The 15,797-nt window shown below is 37.2% G+C and overlaps 1 protein-coding gene across 2 annotated transcripts in view; it reads right to left on the reverse strand.

Moving 5' to 3' along the window:
- Window positions 1-15,797, reverse strand: part of KLHL20 (kelch like family member 20) — a 38,601-nt gene that overhangs the window by 10,541 nt on the left and 12,263 nt on the right. For both annotated transcript variants that reach the window (XR_014022613.1, XM_081298915.1), the window contains exons 3-7: window positions 14,825-15,398; window positions 9,430-9,588; window positions 8,358-8,452; window positions 5,778-5,893; window positions 440-623 (exon numbers count right to left, since the gene is read on the reverse strand). Coding sequence is in view for 1 of the 2 variants with exons in the window: in XM_081298915.1 (XP_081155041.1) it covers window positions 440-623; window positions 5,778-5,893; window positions 8,358-8,452; window positions 9,430-9,588; window positions 14,825-15,398 (1,128 nt within the window). In the remaining variant the exon portion in view is untranslated. The remainder of the gene's footprint in view (window positions 1-439; window positions 624-5,777; window positions 5,894-8,357; window positions 8,453-9,429; window positions 9,589-14,824; window positions 15,399-15,797) is intronic.

Consider the following 15,797-nt stretch of genomic DNA (forward strand, 5'->3'; position numbering starts at 1 on the left):
CACACAATTACAGCACGATGTGATATGTACACGCATGTTTAAAACACTCATGGAGGAGCAGAGGAATGAATAACTCTTCTGTATAGTTAGAGAAATTTTTATGTAGAAAGAAACAGTTGAGTTTTTGAAGGATTTCTAAGTCCTTAAGGGACAGAGATATTCTAGGGAAGAAAGAAGAGCATGCCTACTTGTAGGGAAAAGGTATGAAAAACACAGCACACCCAAAGGACTGCAGGGAACTTGCTGGGTCTGCACTAGCATGTGCAGAGAACAGCGATGACAATGAGAAGCTGGACAAGCAGGGGGAAGTGAGTTCATAAAGGACTTGTATGTCATGCTAAGTGGTCTAGGTTGCTAACTGGTGCCACAGTGAAATAGTAAAGAAGTCACATCTGGATTGACATCTAAAATGAAAATATTTAAAATTAGCCTCACTCACCTTTCAACACTATTTAGGTAAGAGGATCCATCGTGGCCTCCTACTGCATATAATAGGTCATCAAGAACACTGACCCCAACTCCACATCGCCTTTTGCTCATTGAAGCTACCATTCGCCATTCATTGGTCTGAGGATCATATCGTTCAACACTGGAAATGGCATCTCCACTGCACCAACCACCAACTGGGAAGGAAAGAGAAGGTTAAGAGAGTACCTGTCCTAAAGGCAGAATATATCCCTGCTAGCCTCACTGGGACCTAAAGCATGGACTAACAAATGTGTCTAAAAGCAGATTAAAATGTAGATTACAGCCATAGGACAGTTGGCTTGGACCTTGGTCGTGGATTTCCACTTTACAACTGTAAGAAAATAAATTTATTTTTGTTTAAATTACCCAGTATTTTGTTATGGCAGACTGAACATATTAATAGAGTAGGTAGTGTTCAGAATAACACTTTCAAACTGAGTTCCATGAAGCTCCTCTAAATGACCCTTAAAAAAAGGTAAGTTATGGTAGGTAAGCTTAATTTGCTTTTTTTTTTTTTTTTTTTCCTTTCAACCAGGGATTGAACCTGGGGGTGCTCTACCACTGAATCACATCCTGTACTTTTTTTTTTTTTTAACAACTAATTTTGTTTTGGAGTTGTAGATGGACAGAATGCCTTTATTTTGTTTATCTTTATGTGGTGCTAGGGATCAAACCCAGTGCCTCATACATGCGAAGCAAGTGCTCTGCCATTGAGGTACAGCCCCAGCCCCAGCCCCCTTCCTTATTTTTTGAGTCAGGGTTTCATTAAGTTGCTCAGGGCCTCACTGAGTTGCTGAGGTTGGTTATGATCCTCTTGCCTTAGTCTCCTGAGGTTCTGAGATTGTCGGCGTGTATCACTATGCCTAGCTTAACATGTTTTTCTTTTAAATCATCTCTATTTCAATCCAAAATAAGAGCTGGATTCTTAAAAAATAAAGTGTCATGGTATTGTAACCTCTAAACCTTTGAAAATGACTTGTTTCTTAGGGTCTCGGGTAAATTCCTGAGTCAGACTACTAAGGCAATAACGTTCCTAGTCATCTTCAAGATAAATCTAAAAATTCACTTTTTAAAGTTCAAATTTCAATGTGATATACAAATTTTACTTTATTATGCTTTCATTTAAATCAGAATATACAACTAATACTAAATCACAGAAAGTTTTTTGAATAGCAATTTGTTAAGTTTGAATTCTGTAACTAAATATATACCAGGAATTTCAGTATCAGGGAAAGCATTCTTAACTCTAAAATAAAGTCAGACTGGAAATGTGAGGGTTTACAATACTTGAGACCTATCAAATAGCCTAATAGCTGTTCACTGCTTTATACTGCTCCAAACCAAATAAATATTTCATAAATGGTGATGTTCAATACCAAAGGGAAAAATAGGCCTTTAGGAAACCAAATTTAAATCTTTCATGTGACTTAGGAAAGCAAGAAAATGTTTGTTAAATTCCACTGCCTGTGGCAATTCATCTGTGCATTATGATTTCCAAGGCAGCAACTGATGTCATAACTGGTATTACGGACTGTCCTTCGAAATTCACAAGTGGATGCCAAAGCCCCATGACCACTGTATTTGGACACAGGGCCTTTCAGGAAGTTACTGAGGTTAAATGAGTGAGTCCTTTATCTGCTAGGACTGGTGTACACGTAGAAGGAAGGGACATCAGAGTTCTCTTTTTACCTTTGCACACAGAGAAAAGGCCATGTGAAAAGGAGACAGAAGACACTCTCTGCAAGCTGAAGAGAGAGGCCTCAGCAGAAGCCAACCCTGCCCACACTTTGCTTTTAGACTTCCAGTTTCAAGAACTGTGAGAAAATAAATTTCTATTATTTAACACACCTAGGCTATGACACTTTGTTATGGTAGCCCAAGGAGACTTATACACTGTAGCTAGCAAAATCCAAGTCCTTCTCTTGGAACTCTCAATTTGTGTTAAGCAGCATACTGAAGAAAAAACACTAGGGAAGGGGGATATACAGTTTTATACATATGAGATGTTGACTAACAAGAAGCACTTCACAAAGATTTGGTCAAAAAGTGTTAAAGAAGGCAACTGAAAATTGACAGATGTCAATAAGACTAGGAGAGAATAAGAGGAAAAGCCAGAAACAAAGATATCAATAGGATGTAAAAGGCTCCTGAGTCAAAAACTACTGAGATTACACATCTGCTCTTAGGCTTCCAGTGTTTATTTCCACAGAATGATGAAGAAAGATGGATTCCACTTTCCAAGGATATGTGAAAATTAGTGACTTGGCATTTCAAAGATTAAAAAAATAAAAATAAAAACCAAAACAAACTGAACATTATAGACATATGGGTCCAGATCTAAATTATGTTGGTGAACAGTGTTGGTCAAGAACAGAGTTGAGCTGGGCGTGACACACACCTGTAATCCCAATGGCTTGGAAGGCTGAGGCAGGAGGTTCACGAGTTCCAAGCCAGTCTCAGCAACTTAGTGAGACCCTGTCTCTAAAAAAATATAAATATAAAAAAAGGGCTGGGGATGTGGCTTCCTGGGTTCAATCCCTGGTACCAAAAAAAAAAAAAAAAAAAAAAAAAAGAGTTCAGGCTAAGCTTGGTGGTGTGGTGGTGTACACCTGTAATTCCAGTGTCTCAGAAGGCTGCGGCAGGAGGACTGCAAAGTTTGAGGCCAGCCCGGGCAACTTAGCAAGAAGACCCTTAGCAACACGACAAGATCTGGTCTCAAAAAACAAAAAGGGATGGAGTTGTAGCTCAGTGATAAAGCACCCCTGGGTTTAATCTCCAGTATTTAAAATAAAATAGAGTTCAGAAAACCCATACTGGTGGTAAAGGAAAAGAGCTAATGGCTCTTCTCTACAAATGAAACCTGACTAGTGTAAGAAAGGTGACAGATGATTTTATTTTCCTGCTTTATATTTTCTGTGCTAATCAAAATTTCTATACTACTTGCACATTTACTTATATAGTGAGAAAAAATGTGTTTTTTAAAAGTAGGTTATCTGACTGCAGCACTGAAAAAAAACCCACAAACCTACAAAAACAGGCCATCTTTCATATATAAGTGAATTCATAAATTACTACTGCTGCTAGAATGTGGCTTTGGTTTTTCTTTTTCCAATACTTTTGAAGGATCAGGGCTAATTTCTTACTAGAGTTCCTCATGTTCAGTTATTCTTCAGTGAGTGACTACTCTGACAAGTCCAAAATGCAATCTGGAAACTATGAGAACGAATTAGAAATGGTCCTTGACCTTAGTACTTAATGATAATACAGTGGAGGAACCAGACACCAAATCAGCAATAACCAACAATGAGACCATGAAACAGATCCAATTTAACAGGCTTCTGAAGAAGGTGAAGTGGGTGTAGCTTCATCAACATCATGATATAGCCAGGCGCGGCACACACCTGTAATCCCAGTGCCTCAAGAGGCTGACACAGGAGGATTGCGAGTTCAAAGCCAGCTTCAGCAACTTAGTGAGGCCCTAAGCAGCTCAGTGAGACCCTGTCTCTAAATAAAATACAAAAAGGGCTGGGGATGTAACTCAGTGGTTAAGCACCTCTGAGTTCAATCCACGGTACAAAAAGAAAATCATCATGATGTAATCAAAAGAGGCAACTGAGATTTTATTAGGGAGAGTCACAAATAGAAAACTTGTCACCCAGTCTGTAGTGCACAACTATAATCCCAGAATCTGGGCAGGAGGATCAAAAGTTCAAGGTCAGGCTCAGCAACTCAGCAAAACGCGGTCTAAAAATAAAAAATAAAAAAAAAAAGCTGGGGATGTAGCTCAGTTGAATAGAGCCCCTGGGTTCAATCTCCAATGCCAAGGGGGAGGGGGAAGGAAGGAAGGAAAGGGTATTATACCCTAAAGACTGCATAAAATTCTCTGATGAAAAGAAGAGATCACTTCATGTATCAAAATGAAGAACAGAATCAGAGAATGGCCATATCTAAGAGCATGGAATTACTGAAATCTGGAAGCTTAAATAAAAAAGGCTATAATAAGTTACAGCCAGCTTGATGAAGCAGGATTTGAAAAAATCTGGAGTGCAGGTTGAGTATCCATCCCTTATATGAAATGTTTGGGACCAGAAGTGATTCAGATTTTGAAGTATTTGCATAGATCACCAGCTTAGCATCCTTAATCTGAACATCTGAGATATGAAAGTGCTCCAAAATACCAAAATAGTTTGAGTCCGGACATGATTTTGGAGCATTTTTTGATTTTAGATAAAGGATATTCAACATGTAAGAAGTTGTAATAGGGGGCTGGGGATGTGGCTCAAGCGGTAGCGCGCTCGCCTGGCATGCGTGCGGCCCGGGTTCGATCCTCAGCACCACATACCAACAAAGATGTTGTGTCCGCCGAGAACTAAAAAAAAATAAATATTAAAAAATTCTCTCTCTCTCTCTCTCTCTCTCTCTCTCTCTCTCCCCTCTCACTCTCTCTTTAAAAAAAAAAAAAAAAAAAAAAAGAAGTTGTAATAGTAAGAAAGCTGTTATTCCGTGTTATTCAGGTGGGTAAGGGAGCTGACTGCAGGGCAGAACTGAAGCACATGAAATTGGAAGATCTCAAAGACAGGGGCAGATAGAAGGAGTAAAATAATATAGCATGCTGTCTTGAGCTCAATGTAGGATAACAGAGCCAAGAAAGGGTCTGTGTCATATAACATATAAGGTGATGTTGTTTGGCAACTCCATGAAATTACGAGTTGATACACACACACTGGTATATAAATTAATGCATGTGACTCATTTTTTAAAAAAATTTTAATATTTGTTTTTTAGTTATAGGTGGACACAATATCTTTATTTTATTTGTGTGGTGCTGAGGTTTGAACCCAATGCTTCATGCATGCTAGGCGAGCGCTCTACCTCTGAGCCACAACCCCAGCCTGCATATGACTCATTTTAACAAAACATACCTGCAGGATATTTTTAGAAGTATAAAAATAGAGCACTCTTTCTTTTCTTCAGTACTGGGGATTGAACCCAGGGCTCTCTACCCCTGAACTATAGCCCCACCCCTTTTTATTTTGTCTTTTGAGACATGGTCTAGCTAAGTTGCCCAGGCTGGCCTTGAACTTGCCATCATCCTGTTTACCTCCTAAGTAGCTGGAATTACAGGTGTGTGTCACCATGCCCAGTAAAAATACATCACTCTTTGGGAGACTACCACTGTTGTACTATGGGTTTAGAGTTAAGCTACCTGATGACTTAATATGTACAGTCGATATCACAACTGTCTAAACAATTATTCAAGTCACATTGGAAAATATTTGACTTAGTTATGGGAATATTAAAATTCCAACCTGCAAAGAGTACTTCTCCACATCGGATAGGTTTCCGTGGTCTTGTCCTTGGTCCTTGCATTAGTGGTCGTTCTTGAGGCAACAGGAGGTAGTTTTTAGCCTCATCCACCAAGTCTCTGTAGAAAAAAGATTTTGCCTTTATTCTAATGTAGAAATAACATTGCCATTCAAGTCCCAATATGGTTTAGGAATATATACATTGGCAAAAGGGAGCAAGCATAAATCAAATTATGAATGCCAGCCAATATTAAATTGGCACAAACATAGAAGCAGTGATGCCAGTCACACTATGAATTGTGGATTCATCGGATTTCCATCATGACTTAATATCTCAGTGAAGATTTAGCCTAAAGCTCAACATGCTTACAGCCAACAATAACTTATAAAAAACTAAAAATTACAACTCAATTACCAGCTTGCATAGTTACTACTTTCTAATGAGTTTTATTAGATTCTGCAGAATACTGGAAAAGCAGCACATTAGCCGGGGCATTAGATACTTGCTATATTAATTAAGGTAACAGAACTGGGTCAAATATTGGATTGCTAAAAAGAAATAGTCTAGAGTTACTTAATACTAATTTATTATCTGGTATCATATGAATAATTTAATCTTAACAAGCACAGTGAGATGAATAAAAATTTCTTCTAATTAAGCTGCTTTAAGAACCTGATAATTATGCTTGTGAATACAGTACTCTAAAACAAACTGTTAGTGTATGTACTTGTTTCACTTGAGTCCTTCATGTAATACAGTGCCTTCTTATTGCAAATTCTGTTCCTCTCTTCTTCCTTAACTAAAGTGTTGCCTAAAATACTCTATATTTTGATTTCTCTTATTATTTATGTTACAAAGAGTTAATTTATTCCTGTCAGACCAGTCCCAGGAATCACTCAATAATGCACTTTCCAACATAAGCTTTTGTTAAAGCTCCTTCTGAGTTATCTATTCTAAAAACAAAAATTGACACAACAAAAAGGCCAGGAGCAAGAGTGCACGCCTGTAATCCCAGAGTCTTAGGAGGCTAAGGCAGGAGGATCTAGGTTCAAAGTCAGCCTCGGCAACTTAGCAAGGACCTAAGCAACTTAGCCAGACCCTGTCTCAAAATGAAAAAATAAAAAAGGCTGGGGATATGGCTCAGTGGTAAAGTCCCTCTGGGTTCAATCCCTGGCACCAAAAAAAAAAAAAAAAACAAAAAAAACAAAACCACCCCAAAAGCCAAAAGTTTTTTCAAGCTTCATACTTGAAAGACTTTGATCTCCTAATTGCCAGTTTTTAAGTTAGTCAAGGGTTCCTAGAAAGAGCACTACAGGGCTAATACTTAGAAAGCCAATGCAAAATTAATAGTAACAACAATGTAGTAACATGCTGCTCCCTATTTTACATGCTTCATATATATTAACTCATTTAATCTTTATAGCAGCCCTATGGAATAGGCACTATTATTAACCTACTTCCTGGATGAAGAAACTGTAGCACAGAGAGGTTAAAGTAACTTGCTCAAGGTCACAAAATTAATAAATTGTGAGGTTAAGATATCAGGAAGGCTCTTTTAAAAGTAACTTCACAAGTATCATTAAATTTCTACATCAGAATTAAAATGATCTGATTATGCTTAATAAAGGAGGAGAGTTATCAGTGTTTTGTTTCTTCAGATTTCAGTGCATATAATTCATATGGTTTCCTTTTTTGCTATTGCAAATATTTAGGGGAATTAATTAAAATTTAAAAGACAGATATCTTAAAATCACCTGTAGCATCTCCTGTTAAACAACAGGCCTTGGATTATAGAAGAAATGCAGTGAATCTGCATGTCCTACCTCTGTTATAGAATTAGGGTTAATCCCAAATTTCTTTAATCACCAAGAGAGGCACAGAGATGAGTGCAGTTTTAAGGAGTACTGACTTGTTCTTTCACCTTTATATTTAGAACATTCTTCATAATTGGAAAAAAATTATTAAAAATGATTTCATTTTTAATGGTTTCAGACTTGAACCTAAATCTTAAGATATTTCAAACTGGAAAATTAATTTGTTAAATTTTGTGTCTGTTACAGAGACAGTCTAGTAAAATAGTTTTTTGTTTTGTTATGTTTTAGTCAAAAAACATTTGGAAACTAGCTCCAGTGGAAATCTTTCCAAAGTTACTTTAGGAGTTGGTCTTTAACTCTTTAACTCTGTCCACAGTTTAGAAAGCAAGTCTGGTCCTATTTCCCAACAAGACGTATGTGATGGAATGAAAGAGTGCTCACTAACAGAGTCAACAGCATTGTCCATTTTATCTCAAGAGAAAAAAGAAGAGATTGCCTCTTCAAAGTCAAGCTAGCATTAAAATCTTAGAAATCTACCTCTTTATTGCCACTTCTACACCAATAAGCACCACACATAAAAAACTAATGGAATGGAATACTGGAGGCTCAGTCCTCTCTTCTTCATTCTCTTCCTCTTGACCCTAGCCCAGAAGAAAAACCTGTTAAATACCGCCCCGGTTTCAGCACTAAGAAATATAACATTTTAGAAGCAATAGGAGAGTAAAAGAAAACATTATGTTTATTTTTCTCCTCTAGGGCCACTCATACCTGCATTCTTCATCACTTTTAATGAGAGGATCAGAGCCTACTGTGCCCACCAGGAACTTGGGACTAAGCAAGGGCAAACGGACATGCTGTAGCACCTATGAGATAAGAAATACTATTAATACTAAAGGCATGAAGTCTACCCATAAGATTGTCAAGGAAATACAAGACCCATGCTCCCCTACTCTGCTTCCAAGTATTATGGTAGCTAGTTGAACATGATAAACAAGGAAGAAGGATGACAGGCACAAACACTAAAACTAAATGACTTATTCTAACTAACAAGTTAGTAATGTGAAATGACTGAAATAACACTAACATCACTTTAGAATGTTACTTTAAGTTTTAACAATGTTACAAGCTCTTCTGTAACTGTACTCAAATTCACTCACAATCTGAAAAAATATTCTGTTAATTACTAAAGAATATAATAGTCCCCTGTTATCTGCAATTTCACTTTCAGTGGTTTCAGTTACTGGTAGTCAACCTTGGCAGAAAATTTTAAATGGAAAGTTCCAGAAATAAACAATTCAATATAAGTTTTAAATAACTATTTTCACAGTATATTGCTGTAATTGTTACTATTGTTGTTGATCTTCTATATTGCCTAATTTATAAATTTAACTTCACCACAGATATGCAATGTATAGGAAAAAAATTAGTATACATAGGGTTTGAAGGTTTCAGGCATCTAGCTGATCTTGAATTGTATCCCCTGCAGATAAAAGGGAACTACTGTATAGTCATAACAAGTGATCATTCCTGCCCCAATTTATCCATTTATTATTCAAGGTATAATAGGATTTCTAAGCTATCGGAAAAGCATCCTTGCTTTTTGTTCATTTTATATAATTTAGATTTTTGAATCGTGCTATAGCTCAAAAGTAGAGTCCAAAATAGAAGGGAAGCAAAGAAGTAAAAAGTTCACTATGATAAGCACTCAAATGCTTCTAAACACTTCCTTGGAAACAGGTAAACTGTCTTGGAGTCTAATACAAGGGTTTCATTTTTGCAAGACAAGTGCATACTGTTTCTTCTGGTACAAAGCAGTTTAGAGAAGTGTTTCTAGTATTACCTGGGGCAACTGAGGGCGTCTTTCCTGAATACTGTACTTGACCCACGCCATCACTGCATTGAACACTTGCTCTTCACTGCGAACATTCAGCTCATCACTAGAGATGATATCAATGAGTTGATTGGCTGGAAGTAACATGAACTCTTCACTCTCCATTACCTGTTCAAAGTTAGGTAAGAATGAAAGGGGCCGGGGGAAGAAAAGAAAAGAAAGAAAACTTATGAGCACATTTGATTTAATTTTTCTTCAGGGTTATATGGCAATACTATTTCACAATGGAATGTAAGTTTAAAACAATATCTGAAGTAAGGTTTAAAAATAAAGTATAGAGATCACAATCAAAATTTTACAAAAATAATCACTTGTGACTTAAGCAATTTAAGAAAAATGACATTTTCCCTTAAAGATCAAAATAAGCCAAATTAACTATATCCAAATAAAATTCCACAAATGTCCAGAGGTACATAAAGAGTCAGGAAAAGCTTTCAGAGGAAGATTAGTTGATAAAGAGCAGTATTTAGGGTAGAAATACTAAGGGGTCAGTTTTAAAAAAAGAATGAGGCTACCTACAATTCTGCAACATGAATATGAGGAGAGCAGGAGACCAACCTCTGAGGACCACACTACTCTGATACATATTCTAATGAGAACTACAAACTGCCAGGATTTATCTTTACTCAAGTCTAGGGAACTGTAAGATGGAGGTGCAGGAAGCCACAGATTCCAGGCCCTCCTGAGTGTACTCCTCAGGGTGTGACTAAGGGCAGGATGCAGCAGAAAAGGTAGCGGCCACTGCTCCATCCCTCCAGACGGGGCTACCTGGAATGTCTGCTGGTCCAGCAGGATTGGCCGGGAGCTGGTTCCCTCTGTGCTGCCTGAGGCAGACCAAAGTTTCTCTTGAGACTGGGTTATTTTCATCCTCATCAAAGTCAACCGACTATTTAGCAGGATATATAAGGCTATAACAATAATTTAAATATTTGGTCGTTTTCCTCAAACACATTAGAAAAAACGCAAATCTCAAAATGAAACAGTTAAGGGCCATTAGGTCAGTTATACCTTTTAATAGCTCAAGTTTTCAAATGATCTCTGTGAAATACTTTCCAGGGTTCAGGAAATAAATATTAGCTAAGGCTGCTTAGTCAGGCAACAATAAGTAGAATGGTTGCATTTTATTCTTTGTAGTAGGGTTGCCAGATTTAGCAAATAAAAATATAGCACATACTTATACTAAAAATTATTTGTTGTTTGTCTGGAATTTAAATTTAATGGACAGCATTGTTTTATCTGGCTTCCCTGTGTTGGGAGTGGGTGGAGGGCTACAACATCGAGAACTGTTTGGAGTCTAGTTCCTAGTGTGTTGGCTTCATATCAAGCACAACTTTAGCCATGGCTGAATCTTCCTTTCCCCTTTTTTATTCTCTGATGTCCTCTCTTAAGTACAAGTATGGTATCATGTATCTTTGTAAAGTGTCTTAACATTCTTTTAAGCTCTTGTCAAAGAGTAAGATTTTTTTCCTTTTCCCAACATATTGACTAAAAACCAAATGTTACTGAAATATCACCAGGTTTAAAGTTTATGAATAAACCACTATGATACTAATAATTATTTAACAAAAACATGACATAGCAGGAAGGCATGAAAATTTGTGTAAAAATATATTTGGCATAAAATAAGAGCAGAAAGTAAAAAAAATAATACTGGTGATAGACAAAGTCTGCTAAAATGCCAATTCTTTTTCAGCAACAAGAAATAGATATTAGTAATATATCATCAGGGCAAATCTAACACTGAAATCTATCCTTGAACCAAATGACAGGTTAAGAAAACATGATTAAAATTTTTTCTTAACTAAGAGTTTAGAGGAGATTGAATTTTAAGACCCACACTATTGGGGCTGGGGATGTGGCTCAAGTGGTAGTGCGCTCGCCTCGCATGCATGCGGCCCGGGTTCGATCCTCAGCACCACATACAAACAAAGATGTTGTGTCCGCCGAGAACTAAAAAATAAATATTAAAAATTCTCTCTCTCTCTCTCTCACTCCTCTCTCACTCTCTCTTTAAAAAAAAAAAAAGACCCACACTATTATGGTAATCATAGTTTGCTTTCCGTTTCTTCAGATGAATGCAGATACTATTTGAGAAATGAACAAAGCTAAAAACAAGCAGAGTGAATAAGCAAAGTCACCTAGACTTTTTCTAATGGAGTATATGGTGAACTTGTGCTGCTGAGTTTAAAGACAATTTTAAAATTTGTTTCTGAATAAGAATGACACTGTATGCATTAGGCTAGGTCTAATAAAACAGAAGGAAATTAAGGATAAATCTGATAAAGTTCAGAAGTAATTTAAATGTGTCATAAGTGTTAACCCCCAAATGGTGATCCTTGTTTTACACCTATGTGGACTAATACACTGCAATTTCATTATGGTATGTATCAAATTCCCTTGAAAGGCAAGCTCAGAACTAGAAGAGACTGCAGAATTTCCTTATGGTTAATAGTGTTCTGATCTAAGAAAAAGTTATGATTAAAGCAGAACTTTAAAAAAATCAACTTATGACTGAAAAATAAGAAATATAAACTATTAATATGCACACAATAAGACAGGATGCCAAGAACACTCTAAAGAATCAAGAACAGGGTATATGCTGATGATGCTACTCAGGAGATTAAAGCAGGAAGATCACAAGATCAGGCCAATCTGGGCAATTTAGCAAGACTGTCTCCCAAAACAAAACAAAACAAAAAGGGCTAGGGATATAGCTCAGTGATAAAGTGTGCTTGGGTTCAATTTCCAGTTTCTTTTTTGGTTCTGGAGATTGAACTCAGGGGCACTAGACCACTGAGCCACATCCCCAGCCCTATTTTGTATTTTATTTAGAGATAGAGTCTCACTGAATTGCTTAGTGCCTCACTAAGTTGCTGAAGTTGGCTGTGAACTCACGATCCTCTTGCCTCATACTCCGGAGCCACTGGGATTATAGGCGTGCGCCACTGTGCCGGGGTTCAATTCCCAGTTTAAAAAAAAAATGGTAGAAGTAACTCAATAAGAAATTCAGTAAGTAACTTTCATATACATTAATGATAACCAGTTAGAAGATATAGTGGAAGAGAAAAACTAAATAGGAAAGGGAAAAAAAAAACAAATCTACTTAATAAAGAAATCTGTAAAACCTACATGAAGAAAACGATAGAACGTTCCTGAGTGATTCAAAATAGTTAAAGAAATGAAATCTTGTTCTTTGATATGTCATCATATATAGGACTGTTCTTAACTTATAGATTAATATGATTCCATAAATATATAAAAAAGTTTTTTCTTAGAGTTGGATAAGGTGATATTAAAGATCATCTGGGAAAATAAACATGCAAAAAGAGTTCAGGTACAAGAGAACCCGCTCAGCATGCATAGCCCAGCACTGCAGGGTGGTGGTGGTGGGAGTCACATGTAAACAAGCAAGAAAGCTGGAAACCACTGGAAACTAGGCCTATCACATGTAAGGATATATTGTAAAGCCTTAATAAATAAACCATTACAGAAAACAGTGGAGTACATTGTCAAATACAAAGGTACAAAAGCAAATACATACAGAAATCTAGTACATAACAAAGATGCTACCTTGAGTTACAGTCTACCTCACACTACAAGTTGACCATTTAGAAAAAGACAAAACTTGGCTCATATTTCACACAATACACAAAGATAAACAGACCACATACATAGTAGAAAAAAAAATCTGTGAATTTTTCTGTAACTTGATATAGGGAAAGGCTTTTGAATTCTGTCTTGAAATTCTAAATGTAATAAGACTGATACATTTGACAACATTAAAAAAAGCAAAAATTGCTGGGTGTGGTGACACATGCCTGTAATCCCAGTGGCTCAGGAGGCTAGGGCAGGAGGATTGTGGGTTTGAAGCCAGTCTCAGCAATTTAGTGAGGCTGTATGAAAACTAGTGAGACCCTGCCTCAAAATGAAAAATATAAAGTGCTGGGTTGTGGCTCAGTGCTTAAGCACCCCTGGGTTCAATCCCCAATAAACAAAACAAAACAAACTCAAAACCAAAAACTTTTGCATAACCAAAAATATAACAAGCAAAGTTGAAAGACAAATGTAAACTGGAATATTTATATCATTTATATCATAGATAAAAGGTTGTTATTGTTAATAGGGGGAAAACTCTAAAAGCTTAATAGAATAATGGGCAAAAGATATTTAAAACATAATTTGCAAGAATTATAAAAATGATCCTTAAACACATAAAAGATGTTTGACTTTGCTTATTTTAAGAGAAATGCAATTTAAAACTATATTACTCTAAAGATTAAGTCTCAAATTCTTACCATGGTCTATCAACTCTGGTGTGATTGGGCCTTCTTCCTTCTGTGAAATCATGAGGTAACATCCTACCCCAGGTCTTGGGGTCTAGAGTAGGTTGTTTGTTTTGTTTTCAGTTCTTCAAACTTGTTTAGTGTCTCAGAATTTTGCATGAGCTGTTCCAGAATCCAAGTTAAATACTTCTACACACTTCCAAATCACCCAAGGCTTCCTTCTCTGCAGACCCCAGTGATGATAATTATTTGTGTAACAGGCCCACAATAGCCATCTAGATTAGCTAAATTATAAACTCCATGAGTAGAGACTGCGGGTGTTCGTTTACTACTGTATAGCCTATGTGGATGAAACACAATAGGCTTTATAAAAATCTGTTCAATGAATAAGTGCAAAATAGTGTTCACTGAAAAGTTCTTTGATACCATATAAATTTTTCTGATTATTGCTTGGTATTTTGGTTACTCACAAATAACCTCTGTCTATAATTTATTCTGCTGACTAATTCATATAATCAGGAAGAAAAGGCCTTGAGCAAATGACTGACTGCAGTTATTCTATCAGGTGATATCCTCTTATGAATTAATGGACTGTATTTTGGTTTATAAATTAACTCTTTATGAATTGGCTAGTGAGAAATGACTTTTACTGGCAAAACACAACATTGGCCTCTAAAGTAAAAACCAAGTTTAGCCAGGTACAGTGGTGCATGCTTGTAACCCCAACAACTGGGGAGGCTGAGGCAGGAGGATTTCAAGTTTGAGGCCAGCTCAGCAACTTAATGAGACCCTGTCACAGAATAAAAAGAGGGGCTGGGGATGTGGCTCAGTGGTTAAGCTCTGTTGGGTTCAATTCTTGATATCAAAAAAAAAAAAAAAAAAAACACCAAAAAACAAAACAACAAAAAAAACCCAGGTTTAGAATTTAAAACAACTTGATATTATGAATGAGAACCAGTAGTAAATATCCAAGCAGATGTCATTTATTGGAGACTGTGAACCCATATTGTCCTTCCAACAAATAGGTTAAGAATGCATTCAAATAACCACGTACAGCTCACCTCTTGAAAGTTATGCTGAGTGAACTTGTCTGCTATCCTCAGCAACTCACGGCAAGAATGTGTGTCAGCAAAAGCCCGAATGCCCAGGCAGTTAGAAGGATCTAATTGTCTCTTTAAGAATTCACAGCAGGCTTCCTGTATTTCTGCCAGCTGGAGGAGGCAGGCAGCTGGCAAAAGGGTCTGAACGTTGCCTTCTTCCACAGTTATCTGGGAGGTATATGCAAAGTCAATCAGAAGCTCCATGGCCCTCTCATCTATGTCTCTGATCACGACCTCTGTCTGACGGCTCTCCGCCAATTCTCCCGTAAACATAGCTCGGAAGTAGGGACTACAGGCTGACAAAATGACTCGATGAGCATATATCTTTTTAGCGCCCACAACTAGCACCACATCGCATAGCTCCCGGTGCTTTCTCAGTAGGTTAATCACTTCCAAGGTTTGTCGAGGGTGCTTGTCTGAGATGTAGGGCATACGGGCAGGTTGGGGAACCCCTTCTGGCAGTTTGTTGGGGTCTCCAAGGGTGCAGCGGCTTGTTACGTCCATTCCAGTCTCTCCTGGGCGAATGTTGGTACACCTATGGGAATGGGGAACAGGAGAGAAGGTGACAATTATTAGAAGCTCTCTTTTGCCCTAACTAAAGTGTTCCTAAGTCCAGAGGTAAGGAAACTTGCAATTACTGAGAGAAAGAAAGACACCCCTAAAGAATTCCTTTTCTAAGAACTCTAAAGCTCAAATTTCTTCAGAGTCTCTTAAATTGGTATTAATTCCAAGTCAGAACTCTTTTACTACATAATCCCATAAAATAAAGGGTAATTCATCCCAGAAGTATCAGAAAATAACCAGAATAATTTACATGATATTAAAACAGTAAAGAAAATGGCCAGTAAAGTACTGATTTATTTAGCAGGGCTATTAAGAGCCTGTAGAGTCGGGTCTCAGTGGTGGAACATTTGCTTAGCATGTATGAGGCACT

Source organism: Spermophilus citellus, assembly GCF_964194105.1.
Source record: "Spermophilus citellus genome assembly, chromosome: 6".
NCBI classification, from domain to species: domain Eukaryota; kingdom Metazoa; phylum Chordata; class Mammalia; order Rodentia; family Sciuridae; genus Spermophilus; species Spermophilus citellus.